General features: G+C 65.0%; 1 protein-coding gene across 5 annotated transcripts in view; it reads left to right on the top strand.

The window, feature by feature from the left end:
* GPSM1 (G-protein signaling modulator 1) overlaps positions 1-20,773 on the top strand; it is a 26,802-nt gene that overhangs the window by 1,666 nt on the left and 4,363 nt on the right. Inside the window, exons 2-11 of one of the 5 annotated variants that reach the window (XM_011957295.1) lie at positions 1,114-1,335; positions 2,391-2,526; positions 3,349-3,500; positions 3,870-3,993; positions 4,278-4,393; positions 4,982-5,137; positions 6,131-6,239; positions 7,288-7,411; positions 14,568-14,638; positions 15,443-15,619. In XM_011957295.1, the coding sequence (XP_011812685.1) occupies positions 1,114-1,335; positions 2,391-2,526; positions 3,349-3,500; positions 3,870-3,993; positions 4,278-4,393; positions 4,982-5,137; positions 6,131-6,239; positions 7,288-7,411; positions 14,568-14,638; positions 15,443-15,619 (1,387 nt within the window). Of the gene's footprint in view, positions 1-1,108; positions 1,336-2,390; positions 2,527-3,348; positions 3,501-3,869; positions 3,994-4,277; positions 4,394-4,981; positions 5,138-6,130; positions 6,240-7,287; positions 7,412-14,532; positions 14,537-14,567; positions 14,639-15,442; positions 15,620-18,689; positions 18,786-20,388; positions 20,612-20,773 lie in introns of those variants that run through there. The other 4 variants (XM_011957296.1, XM_011957297.1, XM_011957299.1 and 1 more) reach the window with 4 other exon arrangements.

Raw genomic sequence — 20,773 nt, 5'->3', positions numbered from 1 at the left:
CAGGGCAGCGCAGCAGCCTGAGGCCCATGTGACCTGTAAGAGTAGGAGGGAGGAGGACACCCAGCCCCAGGGCAGGCAGCAGGGAGGTGTGGAGCTGGGCAGCCATGGAGTGACCCCCACACTCCTTCCTGGCAGCTGAGTGCCGAGGGCAGCTCCCCAAGGCCCGGGGTGGGGTCCCTCGGCGAGCAGGGCTAGGTTGGCAGCTGACGCATGGGCTCCTTGGGGGTTGTGCAGGGCCCAGGGTGAGGAGTTTCTTCTCTGAAGTCCCTGCTCGAAGGTGGGGGACCAGGGCCAGCCAGGGCATTGGTGTTCAGCAGAGGGACTGGTCCTTGGGGTTGGGCACTGCTCACAGGGTGGAGTTCATCTGGGGACGGGGCGCCATCCGCATCTTCCCACAGCAGCACTGGGGGTGGTGGGCAGCACGTGGGAACAGCGGGTTCTCAGGCCTGTCCTGGCTGTCAGTGGCAAGTGCTTAGCTCTGTGGGTGGGGGACCAGGAGGACAGGGGCTGGGACTGGCTAACCGTCAGCCACACCTCCCCAGCACAGTCTCTGCTGGAGGCTGGGAGGCTGACTGAATCCCCAGGCCCCGGCTGGGAGAGCTTGGGGGTGGGGGAGGGGCTGAGATCAGATCCCCACCCCACTCGACCCCCATGTGGCCTTCACCAGCCCCCACTACCGTGTGGGAGCCTCAGTTGTTCTTGGTGGGAATTGGGGGGGCCTCTCCCAGCAGCCGTGGTTGCTCAGGAGGATGGCGAGGGTACCTGGCCCCTGCAGCCCGTACCGCTGGGATTTGGGTGAAGGCAAGGTATGGGGGCCACGCCCCCTCCAGCACCGGCCCCTGGGCCTGACGATCTTGCCCCCATGGTGTTCCTGACGTTGGCCGCATAAGGAGTGGACAGGAGGTGTTGGCAGAGGCATGCCAGCCGGGGCGCCCTTGGGCCCCACACATGCTCCGGGCCTGTACCCCAAAGAGACACTTAGGTCTGTGAGCACAGATGTGGCGTGGACCCCAGCCCACACAGGGGCGTCGTCTTTAGTGAAGCCACGGAGGTGCCCGGGCACCGGGGCGACCTTGCCAGGAGTGAGCCATGACACCAAGTTCCTCCGCGCAGGATGGAGGCATCGTGCCTGGAGCTGGCGCTGGAGGGCGAGCGTCTGTGCAAGGCGGGAGACTTCAAGGCAGGCGTGGCCTTCTTTGAGGCTGCCGTGCAGGTGGGCACCGAGGACTTGAAGACACTGAGTGCCATCTACAGCCAGCTGGGCAACGCCTACTTCTACCTGAAGGAGCACGGCCGGGCGCTGGAGTACCACAAGCACGACCTCCTGCTGGCACGGTGAGTGGGGCGGCCCTGCTGGTGGGTGGACACTTCCTGTCCTCAGCAGTTACAGTTTGAAAAGGGGGACAGGGCGAGCAGGGTGTAAGGGAACGCAGCGGGGAAGGGCTCACCTGGAGGGCAGCCAGGGCTCCGGGACCCCCGCAGGGAGCTGGGTTTCAGCTGACAGGCGTTGAGTGGGTCTGTGTGTCTGCTGAGAGCCTGGGCCGTGACCCACGTGCTGTGTGTGAGCACTCAAGACTATGCGTGGCCTGCCTGTGATCCTGTGTGGCTCAGAGCGCCACCCTTTCCCTGGCCCCGAGCCCTGGGCCCACTCCCAGCCACTGCTCAGTGAGGTGTGGTCCTGCCCTGGCGGCAGTCCCTGCTTTCCCATGGACCCCAAGCTCCCACTCACAGCCTCCTTCCTGCCCAGCGTCATCCACTCCCCAGTCTCCCCAACCCATTGCCCGCCACTTCTTGGGGTCTTGGGGTCTCCAGTTGGGTCCAGCCCCCAGGCCATGCTTTGCAGGAGCACAATTCCCTTGCCTCAGCCCTGCCCAGTGCCCTCCTCCTCAGCCCTGCAGCCGCCCTGACCTCCCAGTAGGGCAGAGCTTCTTGGAGCAACCCTCCCACACTGGCCAGTGAGCTCACACTTGCTCCTCAGCACCCAGCCCAGTGTCTGGTGGGCATGCAGCAAATATCCTCTGAATGAGTTACCAGGAAGTTAGTTCTCCACCATCAGGCCCCCCAAATCCTCCCCGAACCCTAACAGCTGCAGACCCCAGCCCCCTGCCCTAGGCCCAGGCCTGAGGTCCTGTGTATGGCTCCTGGCACTGGCACCTCTGCAGCCTGTGTGATGATGGGCAGGATCCTGTGCCCCAGACCCAGCCCAGCAGAGCCCACACCCAGGGCTGCCCTGGGGCCTCACTTGCCCAGCATCGCCTCAGGGGACGCAGGCTCCTGTCCACTCCACACTAGTCCCTGAGGCCCAGCTACCCCACCCCATGCTCAGCCTCCCCCGGCCCAGGGGCCTGACCAGTCCTCAGCCTGGCCCCTCACTGCTCCCTGCTGTCCAGGACCATCGGTGACCGCATGGGGGAGGCCAAGGCCAGCGGAAACCTGGGGAACACACTCAAGGTCCTGGGGCGCTTCGACGAGGCTGCCGTCTGCTGCCAGCGGCACCTGAGCATCGCCCAAGAGCAGGGAGACAAGGTGGGGGCTTGGTCCAGGGCTGGGTGCCTCCCACCCCTGCCACGGCCTGCGTCCAGATCCGGTCGGGGCGGGTGGGTGACACGCCATCATCCAGCCCCTCATGGGAGGGATGACAGGGAGGTCGGTCCCCTAGATCCCGAGTGACTTGGGAGAGTGTGGGCCCCCAAAGCGCCCCCCTGCCCCAGCCTGTGCTGACCATGCTGACACTGCAACCCAGGCCCCCATCTTCCACCCTCAGCTCTGCCACCCCTCTCAGTGACCTCCCCCTGAATCTGTCCACACCCCCAGTCACTCACTCCCTGGGGGGCCCAGCGGGAGGCAGGGGGTGGCTCTGGGCTACAGCAGTGGGAGGCCGAGTTCGATGGTGGTGGTGACAGCAGGGAGAGGGGCTCCGTCCCCGCTTGTGCTGGATCCGAGACAGGCTTCACTGACCTCCCTCCGTGACCCTGTGAGGCGAGAAAACTGAGGCTGGGGGCACGTGACTTGCCCCCCATCACACCAGCTGGAGGTGGCCGAGTGGGCTTGAGGCCGCAGCGTCTGGTCCCAGCTGGAGCTCTCAGCCTTGGGCATCAGAGGACAGAGCTGAGGACCTGGCACCCTGGCCACACCAATCCGCAGAGGAGGGAGGGATGGCGAGGGAGGCTGGCTTCCCAGGTGTCCCATCCTCAGGCCTCCGCCCCTGCCTTAGTGTCTGTGACTCCGTGGGAGCCCCCAAGGCCCCCGGTGTCGAGGGCCGGGACAGTGAGGACACCGGCCTGCTGGCTCTGCACATCCCATGGGGGGCCGTGGAGGCACGCCCCCAACCCTCCGTGCTGCCTGCAGGTCGGGGAGGCGAGGGCCCTCTACAACATCGGGAACGTGTACCACGCCAAGGGCAAGCAGCTGTCCTGGAACGCCGCGAATGCCACACAGGACCCCGGGCACCTGCCGCCCGATGTCCGAGAGACCTTGTGCAAGGCCTCCGAGTTCTATGAGTGAGTGGGGCTGGGCCAGCCCAGGGACCAGGGCTGGTCTGTGCATTTCTGAGCTCCACAGACACTTCCAGACCCCCAACCCCAGGCCCACACCTCCCGGCAGCTCCCAGGGTGGTGACGGCAGGTCGGCCCAGCCCCCCTTTCCCAGCTGCAAGCTCCCTCTCCTGAACTTGCCGCTGTCCGGGACTGGGGGGACCTGACCAAGCCCCAGACCTCAGAGCTCGAGGACGCTGGAGCCCACCCCTAACCACCCTCTTTCCAGGGCGTGGCCCTGAGGGCTGCATAGAGGCCACTGCTCAGCTCTTCTAGCCTGGGGTGGGTGAGGACGTGGGCTGGGAGGTACACGGCTCAGAGGCATTCGGCCCCCAGGAGGAACCTGTCCCTGGTGAAGGAGCTGGGCGACCGTGCGGCGCAGGGCAGGGCCTACGGTAACCTGGGCAACACCCACTATTTGCTGGGGAACTTCACAGAGGCCACGACCTTCCACAAGGAGGTGAGCCGGGCTGGGTGACGGGGTGGAGGGGTCGGGCTGCAGCAGGGGCAGAGCTGAGCCACCCCTCTGGCGGTCCCTGAAAGCAGGGCGCGGTGGTGTGGCCCGGCAGCAGGCACACCCCACCGAGCCCCGGCCTCATCTGCACTTGGTCCTGCGGCTCCTACCTGCTCCCCTAGACACACAGATCTCCGGCCGGCCACCTGGGCAGGGAGGCAGCCCCTGTCCACTCACATCAGGCCCCAGGGCTGCTCCATGACCGCCTGGCCTCGGGTCTGTCTCCACAGCGCCTGGCCATTGCTAAGGAGTTTGGAGACAAGGCGGCCGAGAGGAGGGCCTACAGCAACCTGGGGAACGCCCACGTCTTCCTGGGGCGCTTCGACGTGGCTGCTGAGTACTACAAGTAGGTGGTCCCCACAATCTCCCAGGGAAACAGCAGGCCAGGGGGAGCTGGATGCCAGACCAAGGAGGTGCCCGCCCCAAGGTGGGAATCAGACTGCCTCCCCTCCCCTCCTCAGAAGTCAAGGTGGGGTTCTAGGCTGCCCCGGAAAGGCAGACGGACAAAGCTCAAGAGGAGGCAGGCGGTGGGGGAGCCGGCTTATGGGAGATCTGGGCCATCTGCCTCCTGGCCTGAGCCAGAGCAGTGCCTGCCAGGTGGAGCCCGGCTGTCAGCACTAGGTCCTGTACCCAGCCCTAAACTTAACCCCATCTCAGCCTGAGCAGTGGGCACAGCAGTCCCAGGTCCTCCTGGGAGGAGTGGCGGCTCAGGGTGGTCAGGCGACTTGCCAGAGCCTGCCAGGACCGCCTGTCACCCTGGAGCCAACAGTCCAGCTCTGTGGCCATGGGAGGGTGGGGATGAAGCTGGACCCCAGAGAGGCCCCAGCGGGATTCCGGGGCAGGGGACCACTGGGCAGACTGCGTCCCCATTCTTACCTTCCACCCCTCACCCTGGAACCCTCCTCCTGGGGGCTGACCTTGCCACTCTTCACAGGAAGACGCTGCAACTGTCTCGGCAGCTCAGGGACCAAGCGGTGGAGGCGCAGGCCTGCTACAGCCTGGGCAACACGTACACGCTGCTGCAGGACTACGAGCGTGCGGCCGAGTACCACCTGCGGCACCTGCTCATTGCGCAAGAGCTGGCCGACAGGTGCGTGGCGCGGATGCGGTGGGCAGACCCGGCCCGGCCCACAGACTGAATTACCGCGGCCCAGGCGAGGTGGCCTGGGTCCCATCCCCTGCTCTGCCACTGACCGTGCTGTGACCCGGGCAGGGCAGCACCGCTGTGGGGACTAAGCCAGACAGTGTGGACACAGGGCTGGCCGCTGACCCCTGGCACAAGTGGGTGGGGTCCTCCTCCCATCACTCAGTTCGCCACCCTGTTGACCCCCACCACCTGTGTATGTATGTAAATATCAGTCTCTGGACAGAGACAGGCTGGCAAACCACAGGCCCCTAAGTACTGTCCTGTGTGCAGGTCTGGGGTAGGTGGTGGCCAGAACAAGAGGCTCAGAGCCACAGGCCTGTGGCCTTTCACAGGCAGCGGAGAGGAGGGGTCTTCGGAAAGGCTGCCCTGCCTGGAGGCTTAGAAGTGGCCCAGGGTTTTCCTTTGTGGGGTGGTGATGAGAATGTTCTGGAATAGAGGTGCCGGTTGCATGGCATGAATGGACAAAATGCCACTGAATCGTCCACGTGAAAAGGATCGCATTCCTGTTAGATGCATTTCCCTCCAACATAAAAACCACCCCCTCACCCAGTGACTTGGGGGGTGCCTCTAAGGGTGGAGGGAGTGCAAGGAAGGAGGCTCGCTGGCCGCCAGGGGGCAAGCGAGGCCAAGGGCCCAGAAACTGCCCACAAAGGCAGAGCTGGCCACAGGCCAGGTTGCTTGGGCTCTATGCGCTAATCCTTTTAATGGGAAGGAAAAAGGCAGAGCTGATTGGGGCTTCTCCTTGAAGGTGGCAGAATTTGTGGGAGGTTCCGGCTGGGGGCGTTATCCTGCCCTCCAGTCTATGATCCTTGGACCTGGGGGCCCCGATGACCCTCGACGCCAGGGTCATGCTGGGGCCCTGACCACCAGGGGAGGGGCTGGGGCGGGGGCAGGCCTGGAGAGGGCGGGTATGAATCCCGTCTCCCTCTCTGGCAGAGTGGGCGAGGGCCGGGCGTGCTGGAGCCTGGGAAATGCCTACGTGTCCATGGGGCGCCCGGCGCAGGCCCTGACCTTCGCCAAGAAGCACCTGCAGATTTCCCAGGAGGTGAGCCAGGCCTGCCCCCAGAGGCCCCGGGCACTGCCCAGCCCACTCCAGACGGGCCGGGTTCACTCTGTCCCGAGCAAGCGTTTGCGTGCCTGGGCCGCCCCTCATCCTTTCAGGGCCGTTGCAGCCGCCTGGTCCTTCTGAGGCCTGGTGACAACGTGTCTACCGCACCTGGGGGTTCTTCTCGCAGCCCCCAGCCGGTGCTTTCCTGGACAGCTGCGTCTCCTCCTCCTTGGAGAGGTTGCACCGGGTCTCTGTGGGCTCTGTCCATTGGCACCCTCCTACTGAGGTCAGGGCAGAACATCACAGATGAACTCTGGGCCTCCCGGCTCCTGGCCTGTCCTTACATCACCCACTCCCACGCCACCTCCCTCTGCACACCCTGAGCCTGTTCATGCTAAAGATGGTGCCAGCCCCTGCCGACCACGATAGCCCTGTGTGGGAGGTGGTCGGGTGGGGAGGCCTGCAGGTGCCCAGGTGAGGGTGGAGAGGGGCGGGCATGCGAAGGTCAGCAGAGCCCTTATCTGGAGAGCTTCTCCACTGGCAGCCAGCTGGCAGTCCCCGTGTCCCTCTGAGTGCAGGCTACAGCCTCCAGGGCCCTCCAGGGCTCCATGTGGCAGTGCCCCCCGCGCTGTGTCACCCTCTCTTCTGCTTGACTGAAGCAAACAGTGCCTGAGAAACGTGGATGTTCCTGGGCGGGTCCCCCACAGAGCCTCGGCGCACAAGGGCTGAGAGAGGTGCAGCCGGGCGGGGCCGGGCCCCTTGCGCACCAGAGGGCACAGGCCTGGCTGTCTAGGACGCCGAGCATCTCTGGGGTGGGACTAGGGGCTGTTGAGGACCTGTAGGGCCACCTCACCCAGGAACAGAGCCCCAGACTCCACCTCCGGGTCCGCAGTGAGTCCTGGTTCCCTCAGAGGCCCAGGGGTCAGCGACCAGTTCAGGTCACTGAGAAGGTCAGGGACGGGTGTACTGGGGGCCATTGAGGTTCCCTTAGAGCCCACAGCAGGGCCCCCAGCCACACCTGCCCGCTCCACCCCGCTCACCGCAGATCGGGGACCGCCATGGGGAGCTCACGGCCCGCATGAACGTGGCGCAGCTGCAGCTGGTGCTCGGCCGCCTGACCAGCCCGGCAGCCTCAGAGAAGCCTGACCTGGCCGGCTATGAGGCCCAGGGTGAGTGCCAGGGTTGTGGTTGGGGGGGGGTCTTGCTCCCCCACAGGCATAGACCGGATCGGGAGCTGGGGAGGGGTGGGATAGAGGCCGGGCCAGCATGGCTGAGGTGGCAGCTGCCAGAAAATGGCCCTGCAAGCCAGTTCTTCTTGGCCTCAGGGACAGCACAGGCCTGAGGTTCACCCTGAGCCCCTCCCACCCACGTCCTGGGTGGCGCCGCAGGGCTGCTGGCTGAAGGACAGGAGGTGGTCGCCTGGAGCCCCATGTGCCTGGGGCGGTAATCAGGCAAGGCCCAAGGCCAGGCGAGGCCACCGTGGTGACCTCATTCATGTACCGCTGATCGTGCCATGCCGGTCAGCAGTGCTGCACACAGGACAGAACATCCCCCACAAAGCGAATAGACTAATAGGTGCCAGGGGTGGTGCCCGGTTGGGCTGACTTCCTGAGGTGGCTGGCAGTGGGTGAGGGGCAGGTCTAGGGGGAGTAACTGCCCCACCCATGTGTCCCCAACCTCTGAGGGTCTTGAGTTTGCCAGGAGTTGAGCCCCAGCCCCCGAGAAGGGATGCCTGCCTCCCAGAACGTACCTGGTGCCCCCCAGGCCTGCTGAGGACCAGGCTGGGAATACCAGGCTTGGATGTGGTGCTGGGCTGCCAGAGTTTCTTTTTCTTATTTTACTTTTAATAATTAAATGTTTTTATAGAGATAGGGCCTCGCTATGTTGCCCAGGCCAGTGTCAAACTCCCAGCCTCAAGCGATCCTCCCATCTCGGCCTCCCAAAGTGATGGGATTATAGGTGTGAGCCACTGTGCCCAGCCATCCCCTGGGTTTTTGTGCCACGGTGCTCATGGATTTCCGACGATGACCTCTCCTGGGAAATTGGGGGTGCATGTCAGCTACCACAGAGGCCGAGGACAGAGGAGGGAGCAGAGGCTCTGGGGCCCTCAGCCAGCCCGTGGGACCAGGTGCTGTTACCGATGGCGGTGGGTGGGTGGGGGATGGGCTGGAATGTGCCCCCCGGGATATCCAGGCCTATATCTACCCATGGCCAGGGTTTCTTAAGAGTGGGGAGCTCTGCAGAGAGCTCCTGAGGCACCCCTAGTGCCCCTTCTTTGTCCCTGGCTCGGCACTGACTGCCACCATCTGGGACCCCAGCAGCAACTAGGGGCAGGGCTGGGAGCAGCTCTGGAAAGGCTCTGTGGAGGCTGCGGCTCCGGGTCCTCCCAACGTTTTCTTTCTTGGAGCCAAGGAAAAGGGGGGCCGGAGTGGGAGGACGCTGGAACAAAGCAGCTTCTGTCCCTTCCTGGCTCCGCTGTGCCGCCCCGAGTGCGGGACCCCTTCCAGCCGCCCGATGCCTCCTCCCCCAGGGCTGGGGAAGGGTCCGCCTCCCTGCCCAGGGCAGCCCTGCAGCCTGCCTGGGGCCGCCGCCCCGATGCCGCTGCGGGAGGCAGGCTGCACCCCTAGAGTCTGGGCGGCCCTGGGGGAGACCCCCGTTCACCTGAGCCTGGCAGGGACAAGGCCTTGAGGCCGGAAGTCTGGACTCGGCGCTGCGGGTTTGGGGCGCCACGGAAGGACCCACGCAGCCTCCCCATTCTGCAGGTGCGGAACGCGGGGTGGATCTGCGAGCAGAAGGAGGGAAGTGGGGTGCAGAGCCATGCTAGAGCCTGGCCCGTGCGGAGGGGGCGCCGGGGGCTGGGGGCACCGGAGGGCTCTGCCCAGAGGGGTGTGGACGGGGCGGGTGCGGGGAGGAGGAAGTCGTCTGGGGGCGGGGCTTCAGCTCGGCGGGGACGTGGTGGGGCGTGACCTTACTGTTGTGGGCGTGGTCTATGGGCGGTGGGCGTGGCAGAGGCTGGTGGGTTTGGTGTCCAGTTGATAAACACAAGGAGACTTCCGTGCGGCTGGAGGACGAAGAACCTTGGCGCGGTTTAGTCAGCGTATTAATCTCACCGCCCTCTGCCGGCTCCTCCCCAGCCAGCAGAGAAGCCCCAGAAGTGTGTCTGGGGGGCACCTCTCTGCCAGCTGCTGCCCTTGTCCAGCTTCTCTGGGTGTGTGGCCTCTATGAGACCCTGACGGCAACCAGCCCCCGCCTCCCTGGCCAGAGGGCACAGGCCCGGGCCTCCCACACTTGCTCCTGGGCTGCCCTATCCCCCACCCCAGCAAGGGTGCCAGGCACAATGGAGTTTCTGCTGCCGCTCTTGGTGCGGGCAACATAATTGGCACGTTAGGAGGAGGGAGCCAGCCCTGCGCCCTACAGGACCTCCCCCTGCCCTTGGCCCGTCCCCGATGGCCCTGCCTGTCCCACAGGGTGCGCGACTGCCCTCGGCCCTGCTGACCATGCTCCACGGCCCTTCACCCTCTGGGCCCTGCTCAGGGCATTGTGAGCACGGTACACAGGAGTTCCGGGGTAGCATGCCATCAGCCTCCCTGGGAGAAGTCCCCTGAACATCCCGACGGGGGTGGGCGAGGCAGGCATGACTGCAGCACGGTCCTCCTGTTCCAGCAGCCCAGTGGCCCTTGGGCAGCCGCAGGGATGGAGGATGCACCCTCCGTCCGTGCGCCTAAGAGGGCCCAGAGGAGACAGTGCGTGAGAAATGGCACACAGGGTCCTGCACGCAGCAGATACACAGTAAATGCCCGCCGCTCGGTCACCAGGCCCCTGCCGTGTGCCAGGCACTGCTGGGGCCTTCACTGGTACCGAGACCGCTGAGCCGCGTCCAGCAGCCAATAGGTGAAGAAAGGGCAGCCTGGGAGCGAGCCACATGGGATGAGCTTTGGGAGAAAGACAAGACCAGCAGGGGAGGTGTGGATAGGAACAGGGGAGGCAGGCTGCAGCAGCTTTGGGAGGTGACAGTCGTGGTCCGTTCCGACTGTCCTCACAAAGCACCGCAGGCCAGGGCAGCAACAGTAGACGTTTTCTCCTCACGGCTCTGGAGGCCAGAAGGCCAGGGTTGGGGTGCCATGTGCTTGGGCGCTGGCAAGGGTCCTCTTCCTGACCAGCAGACGGCACTTTCTCGCTGTGTCCTCACATAGCAGAGAGAGGGAGGAAGAAGGGGGAGCTTGAGAACACTGGTGGCTTCTCCTAAGGCCACTCGTCATTATGGGGCTCCATCCTCGTGACCTCATGTAAACCTCAGGACCTCCTAACACCATCCCATGGGGAGTCAGGGCTTTGATGATGACACTCCAGCAAAGACTGGAGGTCAGAGAGAAGTGAGCCGCAAGCTTAGAGGGAGGAACAGCAGTCTGGGCAGAGGGAACAGCTTGTGCAAAGGGCCTGAGGCAGGGGCCAGCCTGGTGGGTGGAGGGACAGCGGGGAGACGGTCTGGAGCTGATGGAACAAGGAGAGGGCCTTGGCCGAAGAAGGGAGGGCCTTGTGGGCCCTTGTGTGAGACCCCCTCTCCAGTGGGGCGGGGCCCTTAGGACCCAGCAGAGGAGGGGCAAGGCCTGCGCCAGCCCTTACCACCCCCTTTCTTGGAGAGGGGACTTAGGGGCAAGGCTGGGGCAGTAGGCAGGTAAGGGGCAGGTGATCCCGCTGCAGGGAGGTGAGGAGGGGTGGGACTCTGGGTCTGCAGCAAGGCAGGGACTGCCTGGATTTCAGACCAGAGGTGGGTATAAAGGAACGGTGGGCAGCTGAAAATCGGGGTTGCTGAGGTCTAAGCCAAGCTGGCAGGGGGGTGTTGCCCTGAGGGGTCAGGCAGGCACAGGGGGCGCTGAGATGCTCGGGGGGCTTGAGTCAGCCATGGCACACTGTCTGGAGCTAGGTGAGGACAGAAATGATGGCGACAGTGTGACAGTCAGGTGGCCCTGGGGCGGTGCTGGGAGAAGTTTCCAAACGTTGCCCTCGTAGGCGGGAGAGACAGGAAGCCAAGCCAGTGGGCCGGGCCTGTCTGGACAGCTCAGCCAAGGGCGCTGGACTCACACTCAACGCCTCGGCCGACTCTGCAGACAGAGGGTGCATTGAGCTGGGCGCAGCGGGTCTTCTGCCCACCGTCTGTGCCTGGTCATGAGGGCGCCCGCCCTGGAGCCAGACGCAGGCTGTGTCTCAGAAGGGCATTTCAGCCGCTGCTGCAGCCAGGGCCCATCCATGCAGCGTCCTGGTGGAGGGCCAGGCCTGGCAGAAGCAGCTGTGCCGGACCCAGGACCCGGAGGATGCGTTGGGGAACCCCCATGGCATTGGGGGGCTGCGGAGGGAGAGCCAGGCTCTCAGGGAGTGCAGACTGGGAGATAGAGCGGGGCTCTCGCTGGGTGTGGTAAGTGAAGGGACTGCCCCAGCAGACGTGCTCCTCTGTCATTTCCATGGTGTGGGGAGCAGACCCCGAACTGCGTGGGGTCAGGAGCTGTCCTCAGAGCTACCTTGCTAATCTGGGTAGGGGTGGGCAGCTGGCAGCCCCTCAGAGAACAGGCCGCCGACCCCAGCCCCGTTCTGTCCCATTCAGGCTGCACCACCCGAGGCTGGGGCGGCTCCACTTCAGTGCCTGGCCAGATCCTGAATGTGCCAAAGCCAACCCTGATCCCACTGACCACTGTGGCCACAGGGCGGGGCTGGGAGCCCTGCCTGGGGCGTTCGTGTTGGGAGTGGGAGGCGCAGTGGATGGCCCCAGGTCCCAGCGTCCTGCTCAGGCCCTGATGGGCCCCAGGTGTGCCTCTGGCTGCACACGTTTCCCTCTCAGGCCTCTGGAGAGCAGGAGCTGAGGGTGTGTCCTCGGAGCCCGGAGGCCAGGCCAGGGAAGTGCACAGCCTATACTCGGCCAGCTCCCAGTCCCTGCCCAACTCTCATGAAGCCCTAGGCATTCGCCGTGGGCTGGTCTGGGGCCAGCGGGCTGGAGGTGGAGGACAGCCTGGGCCCCCAAGTCCTCGGCTCCCTCTGCTCCTGTCCCCTTCCCCCCAGCCGCATTTAGGATGCTCCCTGTTTAAACAGGTCACATGGACAGGCTCGGGAAGGGGCTTCTATAGCAGCCAGGCCTGGCCAGAGGCTCCCCCGTGCCCCGTAGGTAGCACCTCCCTGTCCGCCAGGCGCCTTCTTGGCCGTCTGAAGCACCCAGCGCATCCTCATCACTGCCGTTCACTAAGTGGGGGCAGGACCCCCTTCCCAGTGCGGGCTGGAGGCTTGGACTCCATTCGGTGGCACAGTGCTCAGACAGCAGCCCTCCAGCAGGACCTGGGCCTGTTCTCATCCCCAGCGTGGGCCTGTAAGGGAGACCCTGAGAGACGCTGACACTCTGGCCCATTTCCTCCCTCCCTCGTGGTCGGGCCCAGGCTCATATTTAAATCAGGGCCACACTGAGGCTGGGCTCAGGGGGATGTTGGCTGAGTGACCCAGCTGTGCAGGTGAGGCTGGGAGGGGCTGTGTGTGGGGTCCAATGCGTGAAATGACTGAGTGACTGCCCACCTGAGCCGGCCCTCTCCATCTGTGGATGTTCCGTTCCCTGGCAGGGCCCAGAACCCAGGGCTAACGGTGGGGTCCAGGTGCACCTGAGGCCCCGGCAACCTGCCTGGCCATTCATGCTAACTTTGACGAGTGCCCCAGCCCTGGTGGTTGTGCCCCTGATGCAGTAGGGCCTGGACGGGGTAAGGGGATGTCTGGGCCTGCCCTCCATGTCTGCCTGGTGCAGGCAGCCACCAAGCAGCTTCGCTTTACGAGCTGAGCTCCTGGGGGAATGAGCACAGAGGGGAACTGTGCCACCCGGCCCATCCCTGCTGGCCCAGTCTGATGAGGACGGCACTGAGCTCCGAGGCGTAGTAATGGGGCCAAGTCTGCTGGTCTGGAGGTGCCAGGACTGGATTCTCAGAGTGCCCACTGATGCCAGGGCTGGCTCTGGCCCCGCCCTCGGACTCACACTGGGTGTGCTCGGAGCCCCTAGGCACAGCCCGTGTCCAGTGTGTCTGCGGGTGGAGGGACGCTTGGTTCCCAGGAAGACTGGGTAAGGGTGGGCATGGTGGGTGAGAGCTGTGGGTGAGCGGGGAGGAGGGCTGGGGTCCTCCCAGCTGCGAGAGGCTCCCTGGAGATGTGCCGGGCGTTGGGACAGCAGAGACAGGGTCCTCAGTGCCAGCCTCGTTCCGTGGTCGTCCCCTCTGCCTGGAACATTCTGCTACCTATTCCACAGTGGCCGTGCCCCCGTCCATCCCGCCACCTCCTCAGGGAAGCGCCCGCAGACCCTGGCTCTCAGCCATAGCATCAGGCCTTCCCACAGCGCTTCTCGCCTGGTTGGGGACGTTCCCCACATCCCGGATTCCATCCCATTTTTCCGTTGGCCACCTCATTTCTGGTCTGCCAAGTCTGTTGTGCGCTGAATCTGGGTCCCTGTGAGTGCTCCGGGGACGGCTGGACTGAGGTAGGGCCACTCTCCCAAACTCCCAAATCCTTTCGGACCCCTCAGGGCTGAGTGACACCCGCCTCTGCCTGGGCCGTGTTAGGACAGAGGCTTGGAGGTAGGCCTGGCTGTGGGGCTGCCGGGGGGCCCAGGACAGGCACTGGTGGCTCCGCTGAGTCTGTAGCTGACCAGGGTTGGGTCAGGCAGCTGCGCCCCACCACCCCACTGCAGCTAGAGGAGATGAGGGTCCCTTGGGTGGAGACGCGGCCAGTAGGGTGAGCCCAGGGCCAGGAGGGATGGACAGGAGCCTGGGGAAGGTCCCACGGCAGAGCTGGTCTGGGGGACTCATCTGAGGCCTTTGCCTCCCCCACCCTCACCTAGACTGCCCGCAGTGAGCTGGGAGTGGACCCAGAGGCCCGCCCCACCTGCCTCTGGGGCACAGCATGACGCACCCTCAGGAGGGGGACTGGGTGGCCTCACAGAGGTGGCCCAGGGCCACAGGGGCCACAGGAAAGGGGTCCAGGCAGGAGGAGCAGCAGGAGTTGACGCCGGGAGGCCCTGTGCATGGTGGGGGAGAGGCCTGTCCAGAGCCAGGCCCTTCCAGGATGGGGGAGCCAAAGCCTGGCCCCACCCAGGGTGCGCCCCATCTCGACGCCTGTCCCCTTTGACTCTGACAGTACAGTCGGGGAGATGCAGTGGACACTCAGACGTGGCACTCACCTCCACAAGGGGGACTGGCTGTCAGAAAGCCACGGCCGGATTGGTCTTTGGCCCCCCCAGAGACTCTGGCCTGGCCCACCCGGTGCGAGGTGCCAGGGTGGTGCAGGCTGACCAGGTCCCTCTGTCCTCAGGAGCCAGACCCAAGAGGACACAGAGGCTGAGCGCGGAGACCTGGGACCTGCTGAGACTCCCCCTGGAGCGGGTGAGCCAGGGACACACGGGGCCGATGTCAGCACAGCCGCTGCCAGAGCACGGGCAGCAGGGTTAATGAGGCAGAGCCACCGCCACCCACCTCAGCCCGTCTGCTGGGGGATAAATGTACCCTCCTGCACAGGCCCATCTGCCACCTGCTCACTCATGTCCCTCAGCGTCTGGCCAGCTGTGCCCCAGGCGAGGCGTGGTCCTCACACATTTCAGGCCCCCATGCTCCACCCAGCCGCTATGTCACTGCACCCTCGGGGCCCACAGACAGGGACACCCACTCCTGCCTGCTCCCTACCCTCTCGGACTCTGCACCCAAAGTGGGGACAGCTGCTCCAGGTGCAGACGCCAGCTGGGGTTCAGCAAACACAGATGGACAGATTCGGGGGCTGCCTGGCGTAGGGCCCTGGGCTGACCCTGTGCCTGCCGGCAGTGGGTGCTGTGTGGCCTAGGCTGGCAGCCTGACCTCTCTGAGCCTCTGGTTCCTCTGGTGTGGCCTGTGTTCAGTTGTGGATGGCCGTCAGGGTTCTGCTGTGGGGACAAGGCCCAAGGACGCCCATAGTCACTGTCGTTGCCGGTGTAAGCCGGCCGATATTTGCGGGGGTCACTGGCCCTCAAGTGCCCCACTGCCTCTCCCGGCCCCAACCAAGGCCCCACAGCCCCAGTCCTCTCCTCCTCCCTGGGGACTGAGTACCTACTGTGCGCGTCCAGGAAATGGAGGCGGCCTGGCCTTCCCTTCAGGGTCCTGGGATGGGGACATCGGTTCACAGTCGCCCGGGACATGCGCAGCCTTGCCCCTCCCCAGGAGCAGAATGGAGACAGCCACCACGCAGGGGATTGGCGGGGGCCCAGCAGGGACTCGCTCCCCATCCCCGTGAGGAGCAGGAAGTACCAGGAAGGCCTGGACGCTGAGAGGAGGCCCCGGGAGGGCAGCCACTCCCCGCTGGACAGCGCCGACGTCCGGGTGCATGTGCCGCGCACGGTAGGCGTCTTTGACAGCAGAGCCAGGCCAAGAGGGAGGAGAGCTTGGCAACGGTGCCCCAACTCCACTGCCAGCCAACGGGCCGGGCCAGGCCCGGGCACTCCGGGGAGGCAGGGGTCCCTCCGTGGTGCACCTGGTGCAGTGCTGTCCTGGGAACCCCGGCGGGGGCTCTGGGCAGGGCTGAGTGTTCAGCATTGTGGTCACACCCGGCCTCAGAGGCCCTGGCCACCGAGGAGCCTCCTGGGGACTCTGGGCCGGGCTCTTCTGCAGGGAAGGCCCCGCCTCTCTTTGGGCCCCAGTTTCCATCTCGTTCACCAGTTGGGGGCTGGCTCTTCCAAGCCTTCAGGTGGCCTCTGTGTCTGACCTCAGCCTCCGCCCTCCTCCGCTGGAACCCTCCAGACCCATCTGCTAGTCGCGGGAGCGTGTCCCTGAAAGGGACTGGCTGCCCCCACTGTGAGAGCTGGGCTGCACAGATGCCCTGATGGGGTGCCCCTTCCTGAGGCGGCTCTTGGAGGCTCTGGCCAGTGAGGTCAAGCCTGTGTATCCCAGCAGGGCCTCGGAGGGGTGGACAAAGCCATTATAACCCCTGGGGGAATCCTGGGATCTCTGAAACCTGGCGGGGGTCCCTGAGCAGAGGGGCCTGAGGGGCATCCAAGGGGCAGGTGGGAAGCCCCGAAGCCACGCCCTGGTCAGGCCCTGGTGTGGAAGCATCTGCAGCTCCTGCCAGGCCAACATGCTGGGGCCTCTCCTTGTCCGTGCAGCGGTCGGGGCAGGACCGATGGTGAGTGGGGTGGTGGAGGGGATGCAGCTGAGTGGCCTTTGCATGGCTGCTGAGTCCCTGGTAAGGGGACAGCAAGGGGCTAGGTCCACCCAGGGTTCCTCCTGGTCAGGGGCTGGGAGGCCCCACCCTGCCCTACCCCACCTGGGCTCAGGGTCACGAGTGGAGCAGAGGGTCACAGCCCAGCAAGCTGCAGCAGCGCAGCCTGGGGGCCGCCTGGGTCCTCAGGCCTAGCCAGGAGCCCCCTGCATTGCTGCAGCACAGAGGTGGAGGAAGGGGTGGGGCAGTTGCAATGACTGCCAAGTGTATGGATAGACAGATGGGGGACAGACAGACCAGTGGTTAGACTCAGGGACGGCGGATGGACGGGGGACAGACAGACCGGTGGTCAGACTCAGGGATGACGGGGGACAGGTCGGGCCTGTGCCTGGCTGGTGTCAGCTGTGCCAGGGCCACTCCAGCCACGGGGGAGCTGGTTGGTGTTCAGGAGCACAAATGGGCCGAGTCCAGGTTCAGACGTCAGTCTGGAGCTCCCCCGAGCAGAACGGTTGGGTCCAAACCACTAGAAATAGTCTGAAACTGTTCCTCCGTGGGCACCAACCTGCAGAGGGGTGTGGGTTCCGGGCTGGAATTCACAGCCCCCCGAGGCTGCCTGAGCCCATCCTTCCCACCAGCAGGGTGCAGCCTCCCCTCCCCTCATTCAGCCTCAGCACTGCCCAACCATCTGGGCTGGTTCCATCCGTCCACTGGCAGGAGAGGTGCGGAGGGAAGGGTACCAGGGAGCACCTGGTCAGACCTTCCTGGGGGTCCTGGTGATCCCCCAACCTCCCTGGGCCTGGAGGGAGGCGCAGGACTGGGACCCAGACACCTGCTCTGTCCACAGCTGGCTCTGCCCATCACATCTGGGCCGCCAAGGAAGGAGCGGGAGGCTGGCAGCGTGTGTGGGACAGGCCAGAGTCAGCCGGCCTCAGGGACAGATGGCTTTCTAGAAAGCACAGCCTCTGAGGGCTTCCAGGCTTCATGTCCCCCCAACAAACTGCCCTGGGTCTGAGCCGGCAGGGCCAGGGGACACAGTTCCAAATGTCCAGCTGCCTGGCCCTGCTCCCCTGGCCCCTGCAGCCACCACAGGGCAGGGCGCCCGGGACAGCCAAGATCCTGGCACCAGACAAACGGGGTTCACAGAGCCTGTGAGGACGTGGGCAGGGCCTCTTGGCTTTCTGCTGACCTGAACCCCACTGGCCTTCCTGAGGTCAGGACCTTGGGTACCCCCCTGAGTAAGGACCGTCTGCACCCTGGTGGCAGCCTGCATGGGGACTGCAGCAACAGTGGGTGGAGGACATATCCCTGGGCTGTCAGTGGCCGGGTGGGCCCCTTTCCCCCTCTGCTGGGGTCCTCAGGGGAGGGCTTTCACCTCTGAGTTGGGATCCTCGTCTGCAAAGTGCAGCTAATACCGACACTGCGCCGTTGCTGTTGCTGACCAGCCAGCCTCTGCCCCTCCCCACCCTGTGCCCAGAGAGTGCAGGGGCCTTTGGGGTGTGAGGCGGTGTGGCTGGGTATGGTCTGGGGGTCCAGAGAACTCATCCTGGGGTGGAGGGTAGGGGGCAGGGCAGGATTGGCCTCAGAGGCTGGGGACAGTATATGTCCAATCAGGAATGAGACAGGGGCAGCAACCAGAGGCTGGAGCTGAGCTGGCCGGGAGGTCCTTGAGCCAGGGCACTGGGGAGCCACCGAGGGCTGTGGGGCAGGAAGGGCCGTCCCGGACAGAGGAATCCAGATGAGGAGGACAGCAACCCGCCCAGCTTCTCCGTGCCTGCCTCCGTAGTCAGGCTGAATAAAGAGGTAGCTTTCCCCACCTGGCCCAGCTCTGGAGGGAGGCCCAGGGGCCGGGGTGTCAGCAGGAAAACGGCTCTTCAGTAGGCTGTCCTCCCACACAGCCCTGCAATGTGCCCACCCACAGGCATGGGGCGGGGAGGCGGGGAGGCTCACTGCTGCACTCACTGGGGGGAGTGTTTACGGAGCGCGCCTGGGTGTGTGTGCGAGCTCGCGTGGTGGATGTGAGCTTGTGCGTGTGTGTGAGCGCGTGCGTGTGTGCGAGCCCGCGTGGTATGTGAGAGCTCCTGCGTGTGTGAGCCCGTGTGCTTGTGAGTTTGTGAGTGTGTGTGAGCCCATGTGCGTGCATGCGCTCAAGTGAGCAGAGGCGGGTGCTAGGAGGGCTGAGCCCTTGCCCAGGGTCCTATTTAAGCCTCAGGCATCCCAGCCTTGAGGCAGCACTTGGCACTTTGGGCAGGGTGGTGGTGGCCCTGGGCACCTTGTGTCCTGCCTGCGCTCTGTGTGGCCAAGCACCCAGCGTGGGGCGCCCTGCCGCTGTGGAGAGAGCCTGTGAGCCGCGTGAGTCTGGGGTCCCTGGGGTCCTAACAGGTGGAGGCTGAGGGAGCACAGGGGCCTCTGTGAAGCCGGGTGGGGTGGTCTTGGTCAGGGTGTGTTCCCCTCCTCCTGAGGAGAAACTGGGCTTGTGCTAAAGCAAGAGAGACTACAGTCAGACTTAAGGAGGAACTCTGAGACCTCCAGGAAGGAGGAAGCCAGGGGTTGGGGCAAGGGAGGGATTAGAGCAGGGAGGCGGGACCCCGAGTCCCACTGGATATGTTCTACTGGGACGTAAATGCAGGGGCAGGTGGCCTTAGGGCCAAGGGTCTTGCTCCTGAGGGGCTCAAGGGGCCCCAGACTATCCAGAGCCTCTCCCCGTACCAGGCACTAAGCCGCGGTTTTGCACCTGTGGTCTTAGGCCCCTGCCCGTCATGTGAGGGATGCATTAGCCCCTCAACAGGTGGTCCCGGCCTCAGGGAAGGGGAGGGCTGCGCGACATGGGACCCTGAGAGGGGCTTCACCATGGTGCCTGGGACACGGCCCCTGAGGGGTCCTGCCTGTCCCAGGAGGGGCCTTGCTCAGTTCACCTGGGCCCTGGGTCACCTGGGGGAGCCCAGCTTGGCCTTCCACAGAGGCCCCCCCACAGCTGTGCCCAAGCCCATCACAGCCTGGGAGCCAGTCCCTTGTGGACCAGGAGGCCACATCCTCCCAGAGAGGCCTGTGTGGCACCCCCACTGGCACTCAGAGATGCCGGCAACCCCAGTGCCACCCTCTGCCTGGACCTGCAACTCCCAGAGCCCTGACCCAAGTGGATGTGGCCCTCCCTGCAGCCTGGGCCAGTTCTCCCCTCCCTCCTGCCTGGGGAATCGGAGGGAGTAGGGGTGTCGCCATAGGCCCCAGCCAGGCCGCAGGAGGACAGAGCCCTGCAGGGAGAAGGGGGTGCTAGAACTCCCCCTCCCCAGGTCTGCCTCAGGGACAGGAGGTACTTGAGGCTTCCATGACAGCTGGGGACTGACTTCAGGGGTCAGAGCCAGGGGCCCTCGGCTCAACTCGGGGTTCTGAATCCCAGCTCTTTTTTGCCCCAGTGTGACCTTGGGCAGGTCACATATGTCTCTGGGCCTCACTCTCCTGTGCCCTGGGCTGGTTCCAGCAGACAAGTGGAAGCAGGACGGGAGCCCTGGTCCTGGGCTATGGGGATCAGGTGTTGGGAATTCCAGTTGTGTCAGCTGCCTGTCTCCTGGGCTGTGGGAGTCAGGTATGGGGAATCCTAGGCAGCGTTGGGTACCCAGGAGGTGCCATCTCCGCCAATGTTGCGTCTCTTGTTAACTGAGCCCAGCACTGTGCAGGCCTGGAAGAGGCCACTAGCCGTGAGATGGACAGGCTGGGGCCAGGCAGGGTGTGCCAGCGCCAGTCGGGAGGTGGACGGGGCTTGGAACCATCACAGCCACCCATCAGCCCTGGGGCAGACCAGGGCCTGTGAAGCTGGGTCATGGGGTAGACCTGCTTCAGTTGGGCCCCCTTGGGGGGCCCACAGGAGACCATGCTCTCCAGCCTCCCTTGTTTGGGTGTGTGGACTGAGGCCCAGGGCCGGGTTCATTCCTTCGAGTTCATTCACGCAGCAGACACCGGTGAGGGCTGTGTGGGGCATGGACGCAGGGAGCTCATGGCAGGGCTGACACAGGGTGTGGTGGGCATAGGGACAGGTGGCACGGGAGGCTTCCCGGGATGTCTGGGGAGTGTTCCAGGCCAAGGCTGGTGAGGCTGGCCCAGGGCAGGTGACGGACAGAGGGCTGGACCGGAGTGCCAGCCATGGGAGGGGAGAAGTCGGGGGGAGTCGGCGGGTGCCAAGGGTGGGTGGCACGTCCTGGGGGAGGGGTAGCTGGGTGCTGAGGGTGGGTGGTACGTCCTGGGGGAGGGGTAGCTAGATGCTGAGGGTGGGTGGCACGTCCTGGGGGAGGGGTAGCCAGATGCTGAATGTGGGTGGCACATCCTGGGGGAGGGATAGCCGGGTG

The sequence above is a fragment of the Colobus angolensis genome, unplaced genomic scaffold, assembly GCF_000951035.1.
Source record: "Colobus angolensis palliatus isolate OR3802 unplaced genomic scaffold, Cang.pa_1.0 Scaffold44, whole genome shotgun sequence".
Classification (NCBI taxonomy): domain Eukaryota; kingdom Metazoa; phylum Chordata; class Mammalia; order Primates; family Cercopithecidae; genus Colobus; species Colobus angolensis.
Note: the sequence above shows the minus strand (reverse complement) of the source record. Positions and strands in the feature narration are given on the sequence as shown.